The sequence below is a fragment of the Echeneis naucrates genome, chromosome 22 (genome assembly GCF_900963305.1).
Source record: "Echeneis naucrates chromosome 22, fEcheNa1.1, whole genome shotgun sequence".
NCBI lineage: Eukaryota > Metazoa > Chordata > Actinopteri > Carangiformes > Echeneidae > Echeneis > Echeneis naucrates.
Genome location: NC_042532.1, coordinates 325,319 through 352,560, shown reverse-complemented (window position 1 = coordinate 352,560; position 27,242 = coordinate 325,319). Strand labels below are relative to the sequence as shown.

The following is a 27,242-nucleotide window of genomic DNA, read 5'->3' as shown; positions in this document are numbered from 1 at the left end:
CATACTTCAATACCACTTATATCATCAGATGGGCTAACATATAAAACAATAGCGAGAGTTCACACAATCAGAGCAGGAACGAGTTATAATTGAAGCAGGCTAAAAACAGTGCAACTCACCAATTCAAGAGATCAACTGCCTTTCAGGCTTCACAACATGGCTCAGCAAACGTGGACACATCAGCCCGCAGCAACTTAGCTCGCTCTGCCCACACCAAACAATTCAGTCGTCAGCTGTTTTACTGCAGCTCCTGCTGCTGCTGTCAGGTTGTACCTTCCGCGTCTGCTCTGATTGGCTTACAAGATCTCGCGGTATGTCACCCATTGCAACAAGAAAACAATGTAGTTTTCCCAGAAATTAAAAAGGGTTTATAGATTCTGACAGACGAATTAATGTTCAAATAAATTACAATAATAACTAATGTAACCTTTGACCTGGGTTACACACCCACAATGTGTCTGTGTCTTCTGTTATCCATGACATTATTATTTTGAGCTGTGTTGCCCAGTAATATTTTTTTCATGTCCAATAAATTTAAGCCCCCATCTTTTTAGAGCTTTGTAGCTTTTTACAACTTACTCTTGCCTTTTTATTTTGCCAAACAAAACTTAAGATCATTTTATCCAAAATTTTAAAAGTGGAACTTGGGATAATTAATGGAACTGACAATGAGGACTAAAGCAGTCGAACCCCTCTTTTAACAGGGAAAAAAATTGAGCACCATTCATTGACTCTGATGCATGATTTTGGGATATTATAGATAATTTTTATCCAATTAATAAAAACTGAGTTAAAACCAAATACTTCTAGTGCTTCAAATAAATAGCCCCATTTCACTCTATCAAATGTTTTTATGCATCCAAACTGATTATTAAAGATGTTTGTTTATTCTTTTGAGTTGTTGATATATTTATGGTTTTTCTTTTATTATTTGCTCCTGTTGCAACGGGATAAAACCTGTTTGATCAGGTTTGATCATCAGCAATTTTCTGAATTCTTTGAGCCAAAATATTAGTCAATATTTTCAAATCATTGCCGACTAATTGGTCCAAATCCTTCACACTTTGTTCAGTCCTTCTCTTTATGTAGCACAGAAATAATAGCCTAAGACCATGTCTGTGGAGGGTCCCCTTTTGATAGGGGTTTTGATAAAACTTTAACTAATATTGGTGACAGCTGTTCTGCAACTTTCTAAGTTTGTTTTAACATGGAAATATTTGATCAGACAAACATCAATACAGAGGTGAAGACAAGGATGGGTAGTTTACCCGGCACTAACCTGTGAGATGAGTAGAAATAAATGAAGAGCACGCAGACAAAGATGTTTAGTGTCTTGTCCCAAAGTTGCTTCTGACATGAGCGTGGAGGTCCACTCCACAAAACAACCCCAGGTGGAACGTCTTTATATGTCACTCATTAAAAGTTCTACTAAGCATATTGTCGTTCTAGGTTAATAGAAAAATAAAGGTTCTGCTAGGCATAGCTCTACAACTAGCTTCCTCTTCTCTTTGGGACCTGCTCTACTCCACACCGGTTTGCCTGGGCCAAGCCCCAAGCCTCCCCGGCCTATTTATACATTACCCACAATCTCTGTATGACTAAGAGTTGCTTTTGCTTCCTGCACTGCCATTCTTGGGTTCCATTTTCTCCCCTTGGTTTGGTTTGGAACCACCTTACTAACTACCACATCTTTACTCCCAGATAACAGGAGCTCTGTCCTAACCTTAGTACATTTAAACTCCTCCACTAGACAAGATACTGGGAGCTGAAGTATTCCTTTCCCATACAGTGCCACAGTGCTTAAACATCTCGGAACACCGAGCCACTTCCTAATGTAAAAGCTTACTAGTCTTTCCATTTTCTCTGCAGCAGATATTGGAATCTCATATCCTGACAGTGGCCATATAAACCTGGGAAATAATCCAAACTGCAAACACCACTGCTTCAACTTTCCTGGAAGTCCTGATTTATCTATTCTATCCAGTCCCTCAGCAACATCCTTCCGAAACTGCACTACCTGTTCTCCGTCATGCAAATCTGCCTTGTACCACTTACCTATTTTCTCTTCATCTATTACAACCTTTTGATCACTTACTCTTCTTCTACCTATTGAGATACTTCTAGACTTACTAGGCTTGATTGTCATACTAGCCCACTTTTTATTAAGTCTCTCAATTTCTCTTTGCCCTAATTGGTGTAAGGGGCATCCCATCCTGCCACCTCTCTCCACCTACAACTCACGCAGAAGCTCTAATGATTACCCCCATTGCTATTGTGAATGGAGAAATTGTACACCCTGCCATAATACCTATTTCTAGCCTCTGCCAACTTGTTGTAAAACCTGCTGTACTTGTACTGACTAAATTAACAACTACTCCAGGCACTCTATAATAATCAAACACCCTCCAAGTAAGGCTATGTAGCACTGAACCAAAGACATTAGAAACTCTAATAATCGACTTGCTCTATTTCCCATTTCATAGTATCACTGTTTTGAAAAGCGTATAGCTCCTTCAGCTTTATATGTTAAAAGATCAGCCAATCTCTGTCTAGTTTGTTTCAGTTCCAGGAGTGTTTCTTTATTTCAGACGTTAATTTATGTTCAGTCTCCAAAACATTAATTTTATCCTGTTCTGTCTGTTTTTTAATTCATATTTATTTTATTCTAGAGGATATTTCTATCATTTTCCCCCGTATAAACTGCTTTACATCTTTCCCACAAAATTGAGGGTGCTACTTACCTTACTTACTTACGTTATTGTCATTTATCATCTGACATTAATATTATTATTGTCTGACATTAAACCAGTCCATGGCGCAAAAAAGGTTGAGGGCCGCTGTCCTATAGTACCAACAATCATTACATATCTACCTTCAGCATCCTTAATGATGTTTGTCAGGGACAAATAGGACTGATTTATGGATGAGTATAGTTACTCCTTTTTTCTTACCATATGATGCATAATACATTTGGTTCACCCACTTCCTCTATAAGTTTTTTTTTTTATAATTGTCTTTCTTTTAATGGGGTGGTTAAGGCCCTGTACATTATAAGATCCAAATATTATAAGCCTGTGTGTTATAAGCCTAACTGTGTTCTTGTCTCAGTTGACGTAATTCTGCAAGGACTGCAGCATGTTGATCTTCATTATACCCTGCACCTGGTGATGCCATTGTTTCACTTGTATCGCTTCTGTTCCTCTTTGCTTTGCATGAGCCTCTTGTCATTGCCTGTGTTGTCTTGATATTAGTTTTAATGTTGTTTCTCTAAGTTGTCGTTCTCGCGCTGCTACCATCAGCATGCCACCACTGAAATTCCAAAGATTATTTTTCATATTTGTTAAAAACAGCATTCCTGACTGTTGTTATACAGTTTAAAATTGACAAATGAGGTATTTTTTGCTGCTGAAGACATACCCCTGCTCTCTGCTAGCTGTAGCAGAGAGCCTTCCACCTGCTATTGCTTGGACCTTAGAGCTTGGACTTCTATTAGCTATAGCTTAGCGTCACCTGCTACTACAGCTTGGACCTCTGCTAGCTATAGCTTGCCTTCACCTGTTATTACAGCCTGGACCTCTGCTAGCTATAGCTTGCCTTCACCTGTTACCACAGCCTGGACTACTGCCGGCTATAGCTTGGCCTCACAATCTATTACTGCCTGGGCCTCTGCTAGCACTGTCTGTCTTCACTTGCTATTATAGATTGGTCTGTTACTAACAATAGAGTGGCCTTTACCTACTACTGTTGACCAGATTTTTTTATTGGAAGCCCCAGAACGAGCAGGTGAACTCTTCAGTTCACACTTGAAACAGTTAAGCAGCGCAGGACTTGAAGTGACGGAATTCCCCCAGGATCTCAGCCAGTAAGAGCCCTAATATCTGGAAAAGTTTCACATTTATCTTCTTGGGCTGGGCCTGCCCTGTACAGAGGCTGGACTTTCATGCAACCAAATATAACTGGCCAGTTACCAGGGTCATGGACAGGCCAACCACTGTCTATGTTCTTAGAAAGTGTTAAACAATTTGTGTGAATGTTGTTGTCGGCATGTATCTACTGCAACAGACCTACCACAGCTGATCGATAGAAAAGCATCATCTTCGTGATGTGATGTCTTAAAACAAAGCCAATTATAACACCACTACAGCCTGGACCTCTGCCAGCTATAGCTAGACCTTCACCTGCTATTACAACCTGAATAAAAATTAAAAAAAAAGTCCAACCCAGCCTGTCGCAACAACTACTGCCCAGTAGCACTCACCTCTGTGGTGATGAAGTGCTTTGAGAGGCTGATCAAGAACTTCCACTGCACTTCACTGCCCTCTTTGATTGGCCCCCTTCAGTTCGCCTATTGCCCAAATAGAAGCACTGATGACGCCATTAGCCAAGTCGTCCACTCCACCCTCACCCAAATGGACAGTGGGAAGGGGAACTATGTGCACCTGTTGTTTATTTACTACAGCTCTGCATTTAATACCATAGTTCCTCACAAGCTGGTCACTAAGCTCAGGGACCTGGGGCGAAACTCCTCAGCCTAGGTCCAGTGCTTTTTGACAGACAGACCACAGGTAGTGAGGATTGGAAAACATACCTCCAACTCACGTACCCTCAACATCGGTGCCCCCCAAGGCTGCGTCCTGAGTCCTCTGCTCTACTCCCTCTAAACCCATGACTGCAAAGCCAATCACCCCTCCAACATCATTGTCAAGTTCACAAATGATTCTGTGGTGGTAGGCCTGATCTCCATCAGTAGACAGACAACATATCTGGAGGAGATGGATGCACTGTCGTCATGGTGTCAGAAAAACAGAGGTGCTTGTTCACAAGTGCATTTCACTGAGGGTATACCTGTACATCTACATATGGCAAATAAAGACTCTTGAATCTCTGCCAGCTTTAGCTTGGTCTTCACCTGCTACTACAGCCTGAACCTCTTCCAGCAATAGCTTAGCCTTCACCTGCCAATACAGCTTTGACCTCTGCCAGCTATAGCTTGGACCTCTGCTAGTTATAGCTTGGAAGTCTGCTAGCTATATCTATGCCTTCACCTGCTCCTACCCCCCAATCTCTATCAGCTATTGTAAGGTCTCCACTTGCTTCTATAGCTTGGATCTCTGCCAGCTATAGCTTGGTCTTCACATGCTACGAATGCCTGGACCTCTGCCAGCTATAGTTTGGGCAGCTGCCTTCCATAGTTTCGGGTGAGCATATCACCCAAAACTATTGGATTTGGTGGAGGGACTTTGGATTTGCTGTCATTGGGGTTTCTCAGGGCTAGGATTGAGTAGTGGGAGGAATCTCTTTTAGGATATTGACTGATGGCCTGTATAGGCCCAATAAAAAGATATTCTTGCACTATTCCTCTCAAACTCCGATAGGATGACAGGGAAGGAGATGGATAGTGACAGCATATGGCATAGTGGGCAGATGAAAGGAAAGATAACGAGTAGGAAGAAGTGGTGAGCAGGGGAAGAGGAAGGAAGGCAAGTGGCCACTACCATCCACTACCCCATAACCCTCGAAAGGAAGCCAAAAGGGGTAGGACTTTGTAATCGTACCTAGAAATTGGGACACCACTTGTGACATCACTGCATAGTTTACGCTTGCATTTGTCATGCTTTGGTTGATAAATAAACCAAGAGGTACATGAAGAAGAATACAACATCTGTTGTCTCTTGTGAATTTTTTGTTTTCTTTTCTCTGACTTCTCGACATCCTCTCACACTATGGGGATCACAGACTGGCCCTTTCTCAGGAAGTCAGCATCGGAAAACCCTCGATGTTAAGGGCTAGATTCATAGTCCCTACCCCTAAGTGAAAAAAGGAATTTGGACACCACTACCCTCGTGGGAACATGCAAAATTTAGGGGTAGGGGTGTATTGGGCCTAAATGTAGTCATCAGATTTGGGGGGGTGAAGAAATTTGAATGAAGCTAACAAAAATGATTTGAAGAAAAGTTGGGGAAGTGAAGTATGCAAAAGTTCTGGGTGATGGAAACTAGTTAATAGGGTGCAATACTGAAAAGCAGATGGAAAAGGCAATGGAAATGAGTTGTGCTGAAAAAAATCAAGGCATCCAAAGTAGTAAGAAGGGGCCAGCAAAGAGGAGGTGGATGCAAGGGGGTAATCTTTGGAATACTTCTGGGTATTAGGATACAGGAATTGATTGAAAACTTGAAATTGTGGACTAGATCAAATCAAATCAAATCAAATCAAATCAGATTTATTTGTATAGCGCCAAATCATAACAAAGTTACATCAAGGCACTTTACATATAGAGCAGGTCTAGACCAAACTCTTTATAAATTTATTTAAAGAGACCCAACAGATCCCCCGATGAGCAAGCACTTGGCAACAGTGGCAAGGAAAAACTTCCTTTAAGAGGCAGAAACCTCGAGCAGAACCAGACTCAGGGGGGGCGGCCATCTGCCTCGACCGGTTGGGTTGAGAGAGAGAGAGAGAGACAGGCAGGCAGGCATTGGAGGGTGGGGGTGTAGACAGGAACATGTTGTTGTATGAAGTTCATGGAGTTGAGCTGTAATACAGAATTCATGCTATATGGGACCAGCAGGTGTTGCAGGAACATGGGATGGAGATGAGTCACCACCTGCAGGATGAGGACAGAGAGAGAGAGGAGAGGAACTGGGAGAGACAGAGACTTTGGCAGAACATGGTTAGTAAATGCAGTATAAATGCTTAGAACTGGGTGAAACTGTTTTTTTTTTTTTTTTTTTTTTTTAGATCAGTCGTAAGTGCTAAAAGAATGGTGAGGGGAGCTAAGAAACTGGAGACTGAGACTGTTTTAAAAGTTTGATACAAAGGTGTATCCAGAAGAACCATTCTTTGGGTTCATGAAATACAGAGTCAGGGAGTTCATACCAAAGCCAATGTGCTGCTATTTTTGTCAAGAGTTTGGGCATCTGGCAAAAGTATGCAAAGGAAAGTGGCAGGATCCTATTGCTTCTATGTTTTCCCACCCCTTTCTTTGGTTGTCTTGTTTGTGTCTGTCTGGAGCTGGGTGGAGCTGGAGCCACTAATTATCTGATCACCTGCAATCAATGGAGCATCATCAGCCATCTCCTCACCTCGTCCATAAAGTCCTGGTTTAGTCCTCCACCTGTTGCCAGATCATCTGCTGACCATACTGGTATAGTGCTGTGGTTCTCTTCTTTGGTTCAAGAATTACCTCGTATCAACTGACTTTGTTTCCCTGTCTTCAGCTCCTGGATCCATTGACTCACCTGCTCAGTCTCCTGTAATCTGTACTCCTCACTGTACTCTACCAGCCCGCCGGCCTGGATCATGTTTCTACCTGGCCGCCTATTGAGCCACCTCAAGAAATGGGACCCCCCCCTTCAGTGGATAGTGAATGGTTTGTGCTGGCCTCTCCCCCTATTGCTGCACCATTAGATCCCCCACCACCTCATACCTCTGTTCTCTCAACTCAGCCAGCGGTGACAGTTCCATTGTCAAGTCAGCATCAGCAGAATGAACCAACTGGTAATGCTGATGTCTCCCCAGGTAACAATGGGGTATCACTGAGAAGGACCACCCGTGCCAGCTGGGAGGCACCCAAACCTCTACCACCTACCACAGGCAGCAGGAGTAGAGGGATAGGGGCTACAAACTCCCAGGTACCTGTGCCTCATGTTTTTAAGCCTTGGTAGTAAACGCTCATTGTCAAGCCGACGATTCAAAAACCGGGGTTAGATCATGGTGAGGACTATTTTCCCCACAGTCCCTGAATAGCTCCAGGCTTGTCCCCTCCGTCATCCCCTAACTAAGGTCTCATTTAAGGCACCTGTCTCCCTTTGTCCTGTCCCTTCCTGCAATGTGGACCCCCTACAAACCAAACCCACTACAGAAGACAAGCCCCTCTCACTTACCACTGCATGAAAGGCTGCTGGCCCTGAATGCATCCATGGGCGTGTGGTATGTGCCCATACCAGTTTGCCTACCGCTGCAATAGTAACATAGAGGATGCAGTCTCGATTGTGCTCACCCATATGGAGAGAAAGAGGAAGCATGTACAATCCCATTCTCATCGACAGGATGGCTGTCAAACGTGTCTCCAGCTTCAAGTTCCTGGGGACCCACATCTCAGAGGACGTCTCCTGATTTTTTTATTGCTGTGTGATTGACAGCATCCTGACAAAATACGGGAACTGCTCTGCTGCAGACCGCAAGGCGCTACAGTGAGTGGTCAAAACTGCCCAGCGTGCCACTGGGACGTCACTCCCAGTCATTGAGGACGTCCTGAGGAAATGCTGCCTACATCAAGCTTGCAGCATCCTCAAAGACTCCTCAAAGACTCCTCTCTGTGGTGACTTGTGGTTTTATTTTGGAAGACTGTTGCCGGAGTTCCTTTTCCTGTCTGTGCTGTGTGTGTGTTGCTTACCTTTCCCCAGAGGCTGCTCCCTCCCCACCCGCCCATGGCGCTGAGGCTGATTGCACTCACCTGTTGCCAATCAACATCTCCAGGCCCATAAGACAGCTGCAGACTTCAGCCTCAGTGCCAGAGTATTATCGCCTCTACGCAGTGTGTCTCCCTCCGTGCCTCACACCAGTTCCCAGACCAGCACTCTCTTCCACCTTTTAATTTCAGTCTGGACTCCGGACTGCCTTTGTTCCTGTACTTTGTGTTACAATAAAACCTGTTCAACCATTCCACCGGTTCCACTTGGCCACTTTTGGGTTCGAAACCTCCACCCCGTCACACTCTCAGCCCGCTCAGGTGTAACCTGCCAGTTATCAGTTGGCAGCATCCCACTCTGCAGTTCTGAGCCTGTAGTGAATGTGTGTTTAACTAATGTTTCAGCAGCAATGTAGCACTGACGTCCAAGACAAATTTCACACAAGGGACAATAAAGTTGATTTTGATTCTGATCAATGTTTATCATTCATTATGGTCAACATGAATGATTACAGGTTTTTAAAAGAACAAATGCAGCATAAAGACAGTAAGCAAGCAGTGAATACAGCAAATTTTAACATCAGTGGGGCAACCTAATTCAAAAATCATCAATGATGGTGGTGCTGTTTGAGATAGTTGTCTTTGTGTGAGGAGTGGTGATGGCTAGCATTAGGGGGTGACTCTGGGACGGCAGTGTTCACGGTCTAGCCTTCTGGAGGTGTTGTGGGCCTAACTAGATGAAACACCGACGAAAGAAGGTTCCCCAAAGACATGTTAGCTATCACCGCTCACTGGCCTAGTTGGATATTATCTGTAGGGCACATAGAGCAGTTTGTTGCTAGGAAGGTAATCACTGAGTCTGGTCCATTTTTTGTTGCACAAGTTTATTGTGTTTTCTCTAAATTCTAAATGTGCATCTCCTGAGATTAGATTTAAAATCCTCCTTTAGTTTCTCCAACACAACAAAACATTAATATTCAACCTGATTCATCAGCTGAAGAATAAAACCACTTTCATATTTTTTAAATAGTTATGGGGAAATATTTTGCAGCAAATATTTGATATGTACAAATAAATGTTAGGGTAATTATGCTTATTCTGAGTACATCTATTAATATTTTGCAGGAAGTAAAGTCAAATATGAGATATCATGGAATAAAGAAGTGAAAAATTTCCTATTATATTGCAATGGAGGCCAGGCGACCTTGATCTTTTCTGCAGTCGCACACAGCATTTGCAACAGACGTTTATGGTTACAACCGATGAAGCTCAAATAAAATGAACGAACCCATCACAAGTAAGACCAAGACAAATTCTGGTGTTAATAACAACATTCTCAAAAGCTAATTCATATTGGTAAACATTGAGCAATATTCGTAACATCAGCATGCAAAAAGATGTAGCATGTAAACAAACCACAGTTAAGTTACAGCACCACTCAGTATTTCTACAAATATTCATAATGAATGACTGGGACATACAGTGATATGACACTACTACAGTGTCTCAGTTAGGACCCAGCCAATGAAGCTGTGGTCTTATGCAGATGTAGTAGACTAGGGGGGTATTCCAAGTAGGAGGTTCAACAAACTCTGTCTATCCATGAACTCTGAGATGAGGAAACTCTGAGTATCTGGTCCCAGAACAGCTGATCTGAGTTGGCTCAATCAACTCTGAGTTGTTCACCTTGAGTTGCGAGTGTGCACAACCACTATAAAAAGCCATCATCAATGGAGCCCCGATACCACAAGTCACCATGACAACCGGAAAAAAAAAAAAGATCCAGTTATTTCAACCCAATGGAGTTGGAGGTCTTATACAGGCTTACGGAGAGGATGAGCACATTTCACCATAAATGTAACACGACTGCAGCAGTGAAGGAGAAACAGCAGTAGAAAAACTTACTACCCAGTCAACGTGTAAGTTTGGATGTACTCTTCGATTGATTTAACCGTAAGAGCTTACAGTTATAAATATAAATGGGAATAAAATCAGATTTTCATTTAGGTGCAGTCCATCAGGGGAGAAGCGTACTTGGAAGCAGTTAAAAATGAAATATCAAAACATCATTCAAAAAGGTAAGGGATATTTTGCAGGGCAATGTATGCACCTCACTTTAATTTATTTTTTTTTTTTTAATTAGCTTAAGCTATTAAACAAAGTAAATATTAATGTAAACCCCTAACAAAATGTTTTAATGTCATCTCATTTAATAGCCCACTGAGTAGATGAACACATCATACAATGTTTACCCATTTTTATTGAAGTAATTCAAAAAGTGACGATGATAAAATCTAGTAATTTAAAAAAAGAGTAACATTTGAATTCTGCTTAGCCAAAAGAAAGAAGGAAGAGGCCCGAAAAACAAGTGGAGCTGCCACCACCACCTCTGACAGAGGCTGAGGAGCTCAGGGCATCCCGGGGTCACCTGCCAGGACACAAGTGCCTACATCAGACGTAAGTAGAAACTTGTGTCTTTTAAAAAATAAAACTTATATATATATATAAAACACTTCTTGTATATAAGCCCCCCCCCAAGAGTTGTCATCTGCTCGTTCAGCCTCCAACTGCACCTATTAAAACACCCAGCAGCTGTAAGTATTCCAGACTCAGATCTTGTGTTCTGAAACAGAATCTTTTCGTGCGTGCATGATGATGGTGGTCTGTCTGCTGCCACAGGGAGAGCAGCAGAATGAAAATCATTTAAAATAATAGAATATATGATTTCTAAATCAGTCACCTGCAATCCTGTTGAATTCCTCTTAGATGTTTCTTACAGGTTCATGGCCCGGGAACACCACCATCATTGGGAACAGCCATTTTAGTGCAAGAGTTACTTTTTTCACAGCTCTACACACTGTTGCCTTTCCAAAGTGCTCTGCATCCCTGATGTTGTAAAGAAAATTACTGTTTGCAAAAAAAAAAACTTGCCATGCATAAAATTTGCTGTGATGTGAGCACACATCCACGGTGTGCGAGGTTGATGATATATGGCAGGAGAATGTTATTGAGATAAATGACAGATACTCCTGGACAGGACATTTAATCTCTCACCACATAAAGCATTTCAAATTACTTGGCCTTCGATATCAATCGGATTGGGAATGAATGGGCAATCCATGTCCAACAGCTGTCTTTGTATGGGAGGAGACAGTTAGAAAACCTGCCAGCGAGCAGGTTATGTTCATGGAGTCTGTTACCATGGTGATTGACTCAGAGTTTCAGATACCCCTCTTTCTGGAACCAATAACTCAGTTTCCCTCATCTCAGGGTCACACAAGGACACTTTCAAAGACCAAGCTGACAAAGCAGAGTCAATTAAACATGCTGTGTCCAGGTATGACAAACAAGCTACAATGCACGGGACAGTAGCATTTGCATGTTGTTTGTTTTTGTATTTTGTGTCTTATTGTTGAGAAGAAAACTTCACACTGGCACTCCATTTCACAAAGGTTGCCGACCCCTGTTGTAGACCATGAAGCCAAGACCAAGCTGAAATCGGGTGGTTTGGCAAACAGAGGATTTCTGCTGTGTGAATTTTTTCATTAGACTTTTTGAGCTTAATGTTCTTGGTTTTCCACTGTTGCTGTTTAAACACAATACTGGCAAAAGTTAGAACCTGTTCCTGTTGTTTGTCAACACTATATTTCTACGACTGGCGCATTGAATTCCAGGCCCACAATCCACCTTTTGTATACTTTGTTGTCCATGCAAATGAGAATGCCTCTGAAGCAGTCTTTGAACTTTGAAAATGGATAGTCGATTGCCATCATTGTGACATAATTGGTTTTTCAAGATTGATATACACTCCTGTACAAAATCTTAAGACCAAAATTACAAGAATTTGCATTTTGGACTGCTGGATCTTAAGAAGGTTCTAAGTAGAGCTTCAAAATGCAAAAAGACGAAATGGGAGCAAGAGAATAAAAATTTTGAGCAGGCAATTTATTGAAAACAACGATTTAACTGAAAGTGACGCTATTCTCCTGGAAGAAGTCCTTTGTCAGGCGGGCATCGTGAACTGCAGCATTTTCCTGCTGAAAAACCCTGTCATCACCACAGACGAGGGCCCTCAGTCATGAGGGATACCTGCTGCAACATCTCCAAATAGCCAACTACTGTTTGACGCACCTGCACAACCTGAAGCGCCATTGTTCCATTGAAGGAAAAGCACCTCAGATCATGATGGCACCCCCTCCACTGTGCCGTGTAGTGAACATCTCGGGTGGCATCTCCTTGTCATTCCATTAACATTGGAAGCCATCAGGACCATCAAGGTTAAATTTTTTCTCAGAGAATAAACCTTTCTTCCACCTTTGAATGTCCCATGTTTGGTGCTCCCTTGCAAAGTCCAAAGGGCTGAAAGTTTAAGGAGACATGGCCCTTGAAGATGTTTTTTGTTTGTGAAGCCCTTCCCACGCACATGCCGTGAGTGATTACTCTATCAAGATCAATGATAATTAGTCCTAAGCAAATCTTAAATGCATTCAAGAGGAATAGAATTCACCAGTCTGACAGCCTCTTTGTATAAGCTGTGTTTGAGCCTAATTGTTCTGGTCTGGTCTGTAGCCCCTTGCCTGAGGGGAGGGGTCAAACAGTCCATAGGCTGTGATCATGAGGGTGATACTGGGGACAGACAGCAGAGTGAAGAGAATGAGTTTGAGGATGGCAAATGACAAATGACACAAACAAAATAGAGCCCAAATGGAGCAGATGTCTTCAAAACAATCCCAACAAAACAACAACTTGCTACATGTGACAAACACATCTGTAAGGAGCACACGAACAATCACATACTGTGATCTTATCAGTTAAATTTGAAAGTAGCATTTTGAAAGCAGACACGAATCAGAAAATACAACAGAAATCCAAAGTTAATTTTCTTAAGAAGCACTTTGCGTTTGCTATTCAAATAAATAAGATAAATTTAGATTTTACAAAAAATAAATGACTTTTTACCTTTTTACTAAAATAAATCTGTATCAGTCAATTTTGATCTGCGACAGCACAGATGTCACTATGGTTAATAATTATTTAAAAGAAATTTGTTTTGGAAGTTTGTTCTAATATTTTTATCTAATCAGACAGCATAATAACCCATTGTCTTCACAATATTAAACATCTTTAAAACTGAAAAAAGAACCCCAAAAAAATAAAAATAAATAAAGACAAATAAAAAGCCATATATTGTAAAAGGAAAGTTCCAAGGGGACAACAGAATAATATAAAAGACTGTTTGCATGATATCAATGCATAATAAGTTATCTATGAAGTGAAAAACTAAATTAGATGATAGTCACTGTTTATTGTGGGCTGAGTTAAATCAGTCAAATTTGACCCACCAACACCAAAGGCGTGGGCAGCTTTCTGACAAATTAAGATGATTAGAGACACATGACATCAATGTGTTAATTCTTTGGATAATACAGAATCCAAAGATTCCAGACTTTCACTGATTCAAGTTTATCTGACAAACCACTAAAGGTTGGATAAGGCACCCTACTGATCTCAACTGTTACTGCGAAAACACTGCTGTTACTCTTCAGCACCTGTACCAAAATAAGTTGGTTTATACATGGAGCACAAAGCCAGCGTCATGTATTCCAGCTGCACTGCTTTTCCATTGTGGCTCATACGTGTTCATGCCAGTCTGCTGCATTGCTTCTATTGTAAGAAGACAGCAAAATTTTGAATTATCATCATTATAAATGAATTCAGATATTTAAATCAATCCAACCACTTCCACGGTTGGCACATCCTAGTGTGATCATGGGTTTAGAACCTAGCAACACCTAAGTCTGAGAAGGCTTTTGTGAGATGTTTACACAGATAAGTTTGGAGTTAATTCCATCAATCCATCCTTCCATCTTCTACCGCTTTTCCGTTTCTGTGTCATGGGGGGTGCTGGAGCCAATTCCAGCTAATGTTCCCTTTGTTTCACAAAGACAAACAGAGACGAAAAACCACTTACACTCAGACCTACGGACAATTTAGAGTCACCAATTAACCTACACATGGTAGACATGCATATCTTTGGACGGTGGGAGGAAACCAGAGTACCCGGAGGAAACCCACGCAGAAAGGCGCCAGGCCAGGAACCACATCTGCATCAGCAACAGCACTAACCACTATGCTGCTGTGCTGCCTGGAGTTAATTTATTCATTATGTTAAGATGTGTCTAATGGTCTAAAGGTAGTTTAACATACAAACAAACCCCTAAAAGACAATAACTTCTCATGAAACTACCCAAATCTCTTCGGATTGTTACCATTAGAAAGCTGATCTGACTTCGCAAAGGTAAATCAATGCGTGCGAGGCGTCCTCCGATGGGACAATCACTGTTCTGTTGCGCTGCAGGATACACAGACACTGGAAACATGCAAACAAAAGTTTTAAAATGCTTTGACCCATCTCATGAAAATAAAGCCCACCACTCCCCCAAAAATTGCTTGAACTAAAGTTAAACAAAGAAACCACGATTATGTCAAGTTAGACAATTATGAAATAATTGTTACAGGCCTACTTGAGGCCTTTACTTTCTCCTCAGGAAGGCCAATGACTTCTGAATATTTGAATAATCATTAAATTATTTAAAAAAATCTAATACGACTGGTCTTGTCTAAAAAAAAAAAATATATATATTCCCTTATTTTTAGTTAGCACTTTCTGTACGGTAGTACAACATTTGTAACAGTGCTGAGATGGGCTTGATGATACTATAAAAGCAGTAAAAACATGTGAAGACTATTACAGTCATCAAAAAGTTCTGTGAGGAACTCAAAAATAAATGAAACTGAGGTTCATTGTAAACTGTGAGGTAAAGATAGCATATCACAAGTCTACAATAACTACGTACAGTAATTTAAGAGTGCAGCACCTGGACAACTCTGCCCTTTTCAGAGAGGAGCTGCAAAACAGACAATCCCGACCAGCCTTACTATATAAGCTTTTATCCACAAACCTGCAGAGGTATCAGCCTCTATCAGCCTAGCTGTCTGCACAACAGCACACTAAAGCATAATATCCACTGTATATTTCAATCCCTCCATCCATTTGAATGCAACCCAGCATATCACATTATCAGAAAAAGAAAACAGCAGGCCATGCTGACCACCAGCTCTCTACTTCTGGATGTAGATAATGATGATGCACAGAGTTCCCACAAGGCCCAGGGCCTGAATACCCAGAAACCAGAGGAGCAGCCAGAAGAACACAATCACCACTGGCTCAACTATCTTGTCCCCAAAGTGCATCTGACTGAAGCCCATCCCCCGAAGGCACTTGTTGAGCATCCCAAACAGGGTTCCCATCCGCTCCAAGTCGTCCAACCGTGGCTCTCTGGTGGTGGGGTCATCCACGTGGGGCCATCTGTCATTAGGATGACTGCGCAGTCGAGGTGGAGTCTGGCTGCCATGTTGCTGTGGAGAAACAAAGACCCAGTTGTGATGAAAACTGGTCCTGTGCTCATGAACACCCAGATTTATCATATTAGTGCAGTGTGTGTGAGTGTGTATGTGTTGTCCAATTGTGTGAAAGGACAGGTGTGTGAACCTTTCACTAAAGTAATCTAGAAACTGTCTGTCAGGGAGTTGATCTGTAATTTGTTCATTCTTTAAAGAATCAATCTAATAAATATTGAGTATATATTAATTAGATTAATACTATTATATTGAGAAATCATCAGTTCTTTTATGTATGAAATTAATGTGCATATGTGGTATGCGGTGTGTGAGTTTAATAATGATAATAATAAGCCCTCAAGTCTACAATGCACAAAGACAAATGAAGACAAATGAAATTGTGTGTGTGTGTGTGTGTGTGTGTGTGGGGGGGGGGGTTCCGTGATGGCGGTGAGCTGAGCAGGCCCTTTTGCCAGAGCTCCTTGCCACTTGGTGCTAATTTTCTTTTTATCCTGACAACACCCGGGTGCTATAGGCTATTTCTGTTAGGAACATAGCAGGCTATGCCCATGAAAAATTTTTGGCCACAGTCACATTTTCAACAAAATGGGAAGAACCAGAGGGAATAAAGACAAAAAGGACGCCCCGTCCGACACACAAGATGGAGACTAGGCTGAAGAAGCCGCTGATGGGCTCGACCTTTGCTAAAGCTGTGAGCGTAATGACTTCCAACATCACTAAAGTCATTGATGAAAAACTTAACCCTCTGGCCAAGACCATCCACAAGCATTCTACAGGGCTAAAGGCCGCTAACAAGTGGCTTGATGAAGCAGAGGCTAGGCTACTAGCAGTTGAAAACTCCAACACAGCACAAGAGCCGAGAATTGTGGAGCTAGAGAAGCAGGTCAGCACCCTCACGGAGAGCTTGGACATGGCCAAGAACTACAGCACAAACATTCCAGACGTTGGCTTGGCGGAGGATACAGAAACTGGGCAGCTGGTAGAGAGACATTGCTGCCTCGTGTCCTAAAGATGACCACAAAGGCTGGCTGCATAAAGCTAGAGAGAGTCCATTGCACTCTTGCTCTGAAACCAGACCCAAACAGGAGCCCCAGGTCAGTGCCGCCACAATTCCACACATTCAGAGACAAACAGAGGATGATGGAAGCAGTGTGCCAGGTGAGCCAGGACGGTAGCTTAACATACAATGATCCAGGGTCTCTTTTTACAGTGACTTCTCTTTCATGGTGATAAAAAAAACGCAAGGCATACGATGCGGTGAAACAGCAGCTGTGAGAGTGAGGGATGTAAAACTGTTCCCAGCTAGTCTGCAGGTGATGCACATCTTCAAAAACCTTCAAAAAGAGGTTTTCCACCCCGGAGGAGGTGCACACTTTCATTGACTCCCTGCCTAGATAAATTTGCGGAGCACGAAGCTCCATTTGTCTGGTTTAGGACACGTTTTCTGCAACAGCAGCAGTTTTCACACTCTGGTTGGTAAATCATGCTCCTTTCTCGAGATTTCGCCTACTCATGAACACGCTGAACATTTTGATCACATTTACTCCTAACGTGTCTAACACGTCTCCACCTTTTTTCGTTCATTCCCACAGGGAGGACTTTTTTCATTTTCTTGGTACGCTATTCATCATATACTGTCAGTTTGCTCTTAGTGAGTTTGAAAGGAGTTTGTATGATGAACAGTCCGTTTATTTGGGGAAAGTCCCTTAGTTTGTTTTTCTCTGTTATACATTCATTATGCTTGTTTAGTGTAGTGTAGTGATGGTCCCTCGTGCGGTAAGCGTGTTGCGTGTTGCGTCATTTCCGGTCACTGGCGGTTGTGCTCTCTATTGTGCTTGTGTTGTTTCCACTGTTCTTCTGCTATTATTTCCTAATTCACTCGAGTAATCAGGCAGAAAATTATTTTCACACCAACACCAGGTTTTAGAAGTCAATATCTCCCCTTTCTCCAAAGTTTATAACCGTTTCTGTTCCTCCGCTAATCAAACTACCCGATTAGCAATGTCCTCTAGCTCTCTGTCTCCACTCTCTGTTCCTCCTTCTCCTCCTCCTCTCCTCTCCTGTTCTCTGTGCCTCATGTGTAGTTATTCTTCTGCCTCCTTTTATGATAGCCCCTCTTGTCATAGATGTAGGATGATGGTAGAAATGGAGGCGAAGATTAATGAGTTAGAATCCCGGCTCCGCACTTTAGCTAGCCCAACTTATGCTAGTGTAGCTAGCCCTGTAGCCGGTGCGGACAAAACCTAGACGAGCTCATACAGCAGCTAAGATAGTTTCCTCCCCCCCCGTTGGCTCCCGAGCAGCCGGGATCTAGTCAGGGCGGCTGGGTGACTGTCCGAGACAAGAGGCATAGTCGTAGGCAGCAGCCCCCGGTTCACCACCGACCAGTTCACGTTTCCAACAGGTTCTCCCCTCTCAGCGACACACCCGCTGAAAAGCCGACTCTAGTGATTGGTGATTCTATTCTGAGGAACGTGAAGTTAGCGACACCGGCGGCCATAGTGAAGTGTATCCCGGGGGCCAGAGCAGGCGACATCCAGTCTTATCTGAAACTGCTGGCTAAGGGTAAACGTAAATATGCTAATATTGTAGTTCACGTCTGCAGTAACGACACCCGACTTCGCCAGTCGGAAGTCACAAAAATTAATGTGGAATCGGTGTGTACTTTTGCTAAAACGATGTCGGACACTGTAGTTTTCTCCGGCCCCCTCCCCAATCAGACCAGTGATGACATGTACAGCCGCATGTCGTCATTTAACCGCTGGCTGTCGAGGTGGTGTCCCGAAAACAGAGTGGGCTACATAGATAACTGGAAGTCTTTCTGGGGGAGACCTGGTCTAATTAGGAGAGATGGTGTCCATCCCACCGTGGACGGGGCCGCTCTCATTTCTAGAAATATGGCCGATTTTATTAGAAATCCAAAACCCTGACAATCCCGGGTCGAGAACAGGAGGCAGAGCCGCAGTTTAACACGCTCCTCTGCGCCTCAGTCAGAGCGGTCATCTGCCGAGAATAGAATAGAGTCTCTGTCTATGTTTAGGTCTATAGAAACTGTGTCTGTCCCCCGACGACCTAAATTTAGAAAAGTTAATAAACCCAAATTAAACAAAACAGGAGCTAAAAACAAAAACCTAACTGTAATTAAAACAGCCACAAATTTAGTCTCAAATAACACTGCGATCAAATGTGGACTGTTGAACATTCGATCATTATCATCAAAATCTCTGCTAGTTAACGATCTCATAGCTGATCACCATATTGATTTATTTTGTATAACTGAAACGTGGCTGCAGCAGGATGAGTATGTTAGCATTAATGAAGCTACACCCCCAACTCATGTTAACTTTCATATCCCTCGTACCACAGGTCGAGGAGGTGGGGTGGCTGCAATATTTCAGTCAAGCCTATTAATCAACCCCAGACCAAAATCTGGCTGCAGGTCTTTTGAAAGCCTCACTCTTAGTCTCTCCCACTCGGACTGGAAAGGTGAACAACCAGTTCTGTTAGTTACAGTATACCGTCCACCTGGTCCGTACTCAGAATTCCTATCAGAGTTAGTACTTAGTACAGATAAAATCATTATTCTGGGAGATTTCAATATACATGTTGATGTAGAAAGCGACAGCCTTAGTTCTGGGTTTCTTTCCCTACTAGACTCAATTGGCTTTTCCCAGCATGTGAATGAACCCACTCACTTTTACAATCATATCCTTGATCTTGTTCTAACTTATGGCATTGAAATTGACAAGCTAACAATTCTTCCCCAAAATTCTCTCCTGTCTGACCATTACCTTATTACATTTGAGTTTACTTTAATGGTCTCCACAGCATTGAGGAATAAATTCAGCTATAGAAGATGTTCATCTGAAGCTGCTGTGGCTAAATTTAAAGAGAACATTTGGTCATCATTCCCAACAATGCCATATCTAAATTTAAATGAGGATTTCTCCCATATGCAGGTTGATGACCTTGTGACTAGCACTATGGCCACACTGCGTTCGAATCTTGATAATGCCGCCCCTCTCAAAAAGAAAGTATTCAATCTGAGGAGGATGGCTCCCTGGTATAGTTACCAAATCCGTACCTTGAAGCAGACATCAAGGAAATTAGAAAGAAACTGGTCTCACAGAGCCTGGAAAGATAGCCTAAAAACGTATAAAAAAGCTCTCCGCAGTGCTAGAAGTTCATATTACTCAGCACTCATAGAAGAAAACAAGAACAACCCCAGGTTTCTCTTCAGCACTGTAGCCAGGCTGACAGAGAGCCATAGCTCAGTTGAACCAGTGATCCCCTTAGCTCTAAGCAGTAATGATTTTATTAGTTTTTTTTTCAGACAAAATTCTCACGATCAGAGAAAGAATTTATCAGCTCTTGCCTACGTTAGATAAAAATCCCCTTCTGAAGACGGCAACTGCTGAATCAGCTGCGGCGCCTCTTTTACATCTGGAATCATTCTCACCTCTAAATCTCTCAGAGCTAGCTTCTATAGCGGAGTCCCGCAGGGTTCGGTACTTGGACCAATCCTCTTTACGCTTTATCTGCTTCCTCTAGGCAACATTATCAGGAAACACAGCATCAATTTCCACTGCTACGCAGACGATACTCAGCTGTACCTATCAATGAAGCCAAATGAAGTCAGTCAGATAGTCAGACTGCAGGCATGTCTTGAAGACATAAAAGTCTGGATGACTGGAAATTTTTTACTTCTCAACTCTGACAAAACAGAAGTTATTGTACTCGGTCCTAAGCACCTCAGAAAAATACTATCTAATCATCTCATCAGTTTGGACGGCATTACTTTGGCCTCCAGCTCCACTGTAAGAAACCTTGGAGTAATTTTTGACCAGGACATGTCCTTTGTCCCTCACATAAAACAAGTTAGTCGGGCAGCTTTCTTCCACCTGAGAAACATTAGGAAAATCAGAAACATCCTTTCTCAGGATGATGCAGAAAAACTAGTCCATGCATTTGTAACTTCTAGGCTGGACTACTGTAACTCATTACTATCTGGATGTCCAAACAAATCTCTAAAAGGCCTTCAGTTAATTCAGAACGCTGCTGCACGAATATTAACAGGAACTAGGAAAAGAGATCACATCTCTCCCGTGTTAGCTGCTCTTCATTGGCTGCCAGTAAAATATAGAGTAGAATTCAAAATCCTTCTTTTAACGTATAAAGCTCTTAATGGCCAAGCTCCATCGTATCTCAGAGAGCTCATAGTTCCTTACTGTCCTAGCAGGCCACTCCGCTCTCTTGATGGAGGTTTACTTGTGGTTCCTAGAGTCTCCAAGAGTAAATCTGGAGGCAGATCGTTCAGTTATCAGGCTCCTCTTCTATGGAACCAACTCCCAGCATCGGTCCAGGGGGCGGACTCTTTAGTAACTTTCAAGACCAGGCTTAAAACTTTCCTGTATGACAGAGCGTACAGTTAAAAAGTCCTCTACTCTTTAGGTATGCTGCTATAGGCCTAGGCTGCTGGGGGAGGGACTGAGCTTCTCTCTCTCTCTCGCTCTCTCGCTCTCTCGCTCTCTGTCTCTCCCTGTCACCCTCTCTCCCTCTTTCTCTCTAACTCCCTCCTTGCATGCGCTGATAAAAACCATCTTTCTTAAAAAAAACAAAAAAACAAAACAGTTTCACCCAGTTCTAAGCATTTATACTGCATTTACTAACCATGTTCTGCCAAAGTCTCTGTCTCTCCCAGTTCCTCTCCTCTCTCTCCCTGTCCTCATCCTGCAGGTGGTGACTCATCTCCATCCCATGTTCCTGCAACACCTGCTGGTCCCATATAGCATGAATTCTGTATTACAGCTCAACTCCATGAACTTCATGCAACAACATGTTCCTGCCTACACCCCCCCCCTCCAATGCCTGCCTGCCTGCCTGTCTGTCTCTCTCTCTCTCTCTCTCTCTCTCTCTCTCTCTCTCTCAACCCAACCGGTCGAGGCAGATGGCCGCCCCCCCTGAGCCTGGTTCTGCTCGAGGTTTCTGCCTCTTAAAGGAAGTTTTTCCTTGCCACTGTTGCCAAGTGCTTGCTCATCGGGGGATCTGTTGGGTCTCTTTTAATAAATTTATAAAGAGTTTGGTCTAGACCTGCTCTATATGTAAAGTGCCTTGATGTAACTTTGTTATGATTTGCCGCTATACAAATAAATCTGATTTGATTTGATTTGATTTGATTTGTGTGTTTAGCTCAGGACATGACATGTGTACAAGACTTGTGTGGGGTATCAGCATGGCATTTTCCATTCTGCTAAATGTAATACATATCTGATAATGTGGGTCATGGGATGCTTATACAGGATGAGCGCAAGTGTAACTGGCTCTGACTTTTTATCCTGCCCTTACATCAAATAGTACCTTATGGCCATGACTGATAAACATAACATTAAGATCTGTTCTTGGAACATCCGTGGCCTCCAAAAACCTGCCAAGAGGACCGCAGTACTATCATTTTTGAAAAAGGAAGACGTTTCTATTGTGTTCCTACAGGAGACTCACCTGGAGGACAAGGATAATGTTAAATTGCAAAGGAGTTGGGGGGGGGGGGGGGGGGGGGGGGGGCTGGCAGGTCTTTGCTACTTCATATTCTTCTCTCAGTTGGGGCATAGCCATTTTCATTAGTAAAAAGCTGGCATGTAGATCTCTTGATTGTGTTAAGGACAGCCAGGGCCGGTATATAATTATTAAAGGAATACTCGCAGAAAATGAATCTATACTATCCCTCAGCCTATTCCCTTGATTTTCTTTCCAAGGCTTCTGCAGCTTTTTTATGGAACAGGCTTCAGGGCAATATTTTGTGGCAGGATAAACTTCAGTCTAATAATTCTCCCCCCTCTAAACAAGCACGGGTGCTCACTAATATATATCATGATATTGAATACTCTGATGTGTGGAGACAGCTTCATCCTACTGATTCAGAGTTCACTTTTTTTCGGCCCCACATAAAAGCTATACGAGAATTGATTACATTTTTGTCCCCTCCTCAAAAATGTCTCTTGCATTATACTCCTTAGGCAACATTGTGTTATCTGACCATGCCCCACTTTATTTAGTATTTATTTGTCACAGTGCTGGAGATTTCAACTTTTTCTCCTTAAGGATAACAGGTTTATTTCCTATTTTACTTCTGAATTTAAGATTTTTTATTCTATCAACTCACCACCCACAAATAATTCCCCTGTCCTCTGGGAGACATGTAAAATATTCTCTTGTGGACTGATTATGTCTTTTGTTGCATCAAAGAGACATTGGAAGAATCTCAACTAGCTGAATTGGAGAAAAATCACATTTCTAGTCCGAGTCCTGATTTGCTTAATGTACTGTTATTCCCACGTGCTGCATTGAATACTTTTCTGATTCAGGACTCTGAACAGTCCCTTAAATTTTCCAGGCAGAAACTATATGAGTTTGGGGACAAACCTAGAAAATATCTTGCCAATCTTGTGAAGAAGACGGCAGATTCTCCAAATATAGTCTCTATTACTGCCTCTAATGGTGTTAGCTCGTTCGATACAAGAACCATTAATAAACACTCATTTTATTCCAACCTATATAGTTCCGAACAGCCTGACAATGCCCTGACCCTTATGTGTCAGTTTTTTTTTGCAGATTTAAGACTCCCCAAAGCTACGGATGATCAAAAATTACAACTAAATGCCCCAATTACTCCACAGGAAGCGCTACTTGCTTTGAAATCTATGTCGTCCAGGAAGCCCCCAGGGCCAGACGGATTTGGATGCAAGTGCTATAAGGAGTTTAGTGGTATTCTCGTCGATCCTCTGTTGTCTATGCCCAACCATTAATTTGAAAATGGGATCCTACCTCAATCCCTTGGTGAGGCCAACATTTCTCTCATCCTTAAAAAGGAAAATGCCCAGAGAGCTGCACCTTATACGGGGCAATATTCCTACTTGGCCAGACACTGCTTTCCAAAATTCTGGTCTTACGCCTGGAGAAGGTTCTGCCCCATATTGTCAAGGAGGACCAAACTAGCTTATCGATCTATAGCTCTGGCCAGTATTTTGTGCAAAACCCTGGAGAGGACCTTATTGAATAGTTAGAACAGTTTGTCCTGACATCTGACAACCAGTTTGGCTTCAGACTTAGACATGGGACAGATATGTTTATTTTGGCTCTAAAGGAGATTTTAGATCTGCATAACAGGCATAATTCCACAATGTTTATATGTTTTATCGATGCCTCTAAAGCTTTTGATCATGTAAACCATGAAAACTTATTTTATAAATTGCACAGTAGAGGAGTTCCCAAATATCTGATAAGGATTCTGGCTTTTTGGTATGTTCACCAGGCAATGCAAGTAAAGTGGGGTGACTTGGAGTTAGGCAGGGAAGCATTCTGTCTCCCTTCTTATTTAATATTTATATGGATGACCTATCAAAACTGCTTAGCAGATGTGGTACAGGCTGCATGGTTGGTAACATCATCATCAACCACTTAATGTATGCAGATGATTTAGTTATCTTTTCTCCATATAGTGCTGGTCTTCAACAGTTACTGAGGGTTTGCTTGCAATATGACACAGACTTTGATATTAATTAAATTGCTAGAAAAAGTAACATAATGACTGTGAGGAGTAAAGAGGATAGTCATTTCCTGACTTCTGTCTGTCTGTCTGGCACTGTTCTCAAAGTATGTAATAAGGCTAAATATTAAGGACACTATATTACTGATGACCTGTCCGATGATCGGGACATTTACAGGCAGTGTCGTGCTATGTATGCGCAAGCGAATGCACTGATTCTAAAGTTTGGTATGTGCTCTGTACAAGTGAAGACTACACTTTTTAAGGCTTATTGTACCCCCCCCCCCCCCCCCCCCACATGTATACTGCCCACTTGTGGCGTTGCTATAGAAGGAGCAATATGCAGAAACTTAATGTAGCATATAATGATGGGCTGCTGCTCAAGGTGCCACGATGGAGCAGCGCAAGCCAATTGTTTGTCAGTGTTGGTGTGCCCACCTGTTCTGCTGTGCTGTGTAATCTGATGTACAGATGCAGGTTGTTGGACTCTGTGAACACCAACTGGCATCACACCTACAGGTGATTGCAACCTGGCACAACTGTGATCCAGCCTTGACTTGGCTTGATATTGAATCCTCTTAGTCAAAGTGTCCCTTATTGAATCTACTGTTTATGAATAATCCTGAATTTGTTAAAACCCTTACCATATTACTACCCTACCCTTCGCTCTATAGAAGGCCACGCTTACTTGTCATCTCCTCTCAATCCCATCCTTGATAACCTGTACTACCTGCCAGGCTGTAAGGACCAGAGCTTTAAAATGTGGAACACCCATGGCTGAAGAAAATAGGTGATCTATTTAAAGGCCAGATTTTACTATCCTTTCAGCAACTGCAACAGAAATTTGGCTTATTTAATCAAGGTGACTTCTACAGATATTTGCAAATTAGAGATCTTATAGTTAAAGACACCACCCTAATGACTAACATCACTTCATGTGTCGAAAGATTAGTAAGAAATACATTACTCCTTTTTTTTTTTTTTTACAGAGCCCTAAACTCTAATTCTCCTCTTATCTCACAAACCACCAAGCAAGCTTGGGAGGAAGATCTAGGCGTTGCTATAGATGATGCTGACTGGCAGGAAGTCTGGTCTCAGGCCTTGAGCATTTCTGTACATAACCAGTTCAGAATTGTACATTGCACGCATATAACACCTGTTGTCAAGAAAAAAAGGGACACTAATATTTCCCCACTTTGCTGGAAATGCAATTCTGAGACTGGTAATTATGTTCACTGCCTCTGGTCATGTGTGAAGTTACAAAGGTCTAGTACTGTGAATAAAATTACTGCTATCTTTGGTGTCTCAATATGGATGGACCCTATGTGCCTGATACTTGATCTCCCGGATGGTCAGATTACGGACAGTAAACAATATAGACTTTTCAATGTCCTGAATTTTGCTGTTAGAAAGAACATTCTACTCTTCTGGATCAAGAATGTCGCTCCAACAAAAAAACATGATCAGCCTAGATCTTTGCACTTTGTTTCAAGTGCTCACTATCTAACAAGCCTTGCTATGTTTGTATACTCTGTATTGATTCTCATCTGAATACTGCCTTGTCTTGTTGCAAGAGATTGAAAGGGAGGAGGCTGGATGGAAATCGTATCATAGTGTTGCTAATTTTATATATTGGTTCAAAAATAAAATTTGTTTAAATTATTTTTTTTATTATATTAGTACTTTTTTAATCTTTTATGAACATTTTAATAATACTGAACTTAGGGTCGAATAATATTGAGGTGATTTGCCCAAATTGCAGCTTATATTCTCTCATGCAAAACTTTTCATCCAGTTTGAATTAAATGTAATTTGTACTAGTTAATAAAATGCACAGTCCTCCACCAATGAATTTGTGAGATGTGGTTTTATCGCAGTTTGCCCTTATGACTGCACAGCCATCAAACCTGATGTCCATGCTGTTGTCATTGAGACCTGTGTCCTGAAGCTGAATTTCATTTTAGCAAAGCAACTTAAGGGTTAACTCTGGGTTTTCAGTGCCATATAGGTGGTTTGTTTTCATGTTAATTTAAGAACTGCAGCCTTGATAAATATATGTTTTTAGGAAAGGATTTTAAAAAGGTATTAAACGGTTTTTATTAAAATCTAAATCTCTTTCACCCCCCCCCCCTCATATGAGAAACTATCTCATCTGCACCCCAATTCTGGCGAAGAGCAAGCATTTTAATTTAAGTTCCTTAGCTGTCCCGCAGCTAAACAGAGATCTACGATGCCATGAGCAGAGGAGAGTCAACATTTTAAAGTCGTTTATTTCTCGCTGCTCTAATCTATAACATAATAATTAAATCCTTCCTTCATTATTAACATACTTGCCTACCAGCTTCGTATATCACGACTGCGATCTTTTTTGATCCTTAATGCCCATAGGTCGCATTATAGAGACGGTTTGTGAAATGAAACATTTAAATGTCAGATTTTCTGAATGTGTGGCTCACGCAATTGCGTTATCTGAGGAGCAACACTGAACTGACTGGAACAGAAATCGAAGCGGTAGTTAAGTGAGAGGTCTTCATCACAGGACACCTGACTAAGCTGAGTTTGACCACAAAGCCCAATTGGGTCTGAGCCAGTGTTAGCATGACATGAACTACGGTGCTACAGCTAGCTTAAAGACGTGACTTGACTCCTGCCTTACCCGGTGTCGCTGGTCGTGGAGTGCTGTCAGCCTCTCTCCGTGGGCAGGCTCAGCCGCGAACCTACCTCCTCTCTGAGTTACTGACTGGGGTTGCTCAAATTGGCCTTGATGAACAACAGGGTTTACAAACGACGTCACAGCAGACATTTTAGAAACCGGTCCGCTAGCAGCAACTTTCCTGAGTAAAACATGCGAGTGTAGTGTCGCCTCAA

The 27,242-nt window shown here is 42.2% G+C and overlaps 1 protein-coding gene across 1 annotated transcript; it reads right to left on the bottom strand.

Moving 5' to 3' along the window:
- Positions 1-13,110: 13,110 nt before the first annotated feature.
- fam241a (family with sequence similarity 241 member A) lies at positions 13,111-27,242 on the bottom strand. The gene is made up of 2 exons (XM_029494493.1): positions 27,031-27,242; positions 13,111-15,829 (listed from the first exon to the last, which is right to left on the bottom strand). The coding sequence occupies exons 1-2, from the start codon at positions 27,175-27,177 to the stop codon at positions 15,533-15,535; spliced, it is 444 nt and encodes a 147-aa protein (XP_029350353.1). The 5' UTR covers positions 27,178-27,242; the 3' UTR covers positions 13,111-15,532.

Excerpts from the sequence above, each read along its gene's own strand:
- fam241a (XM_029494493.1), bottom strand. The coding sequence starts at position 27,177 with ATGTCTGCTGTGACGTCGTTTGTAAACCCTGTTGTTCATCAAGGCCAA. Across the intron at positions 15,830-27,030 it reads TCCACGACCAGCGACACCGG|CAACATGGCAGCCAGACTCC; the intron begins GTAAGGCAGGAG and ends GTTTCTCCACAG.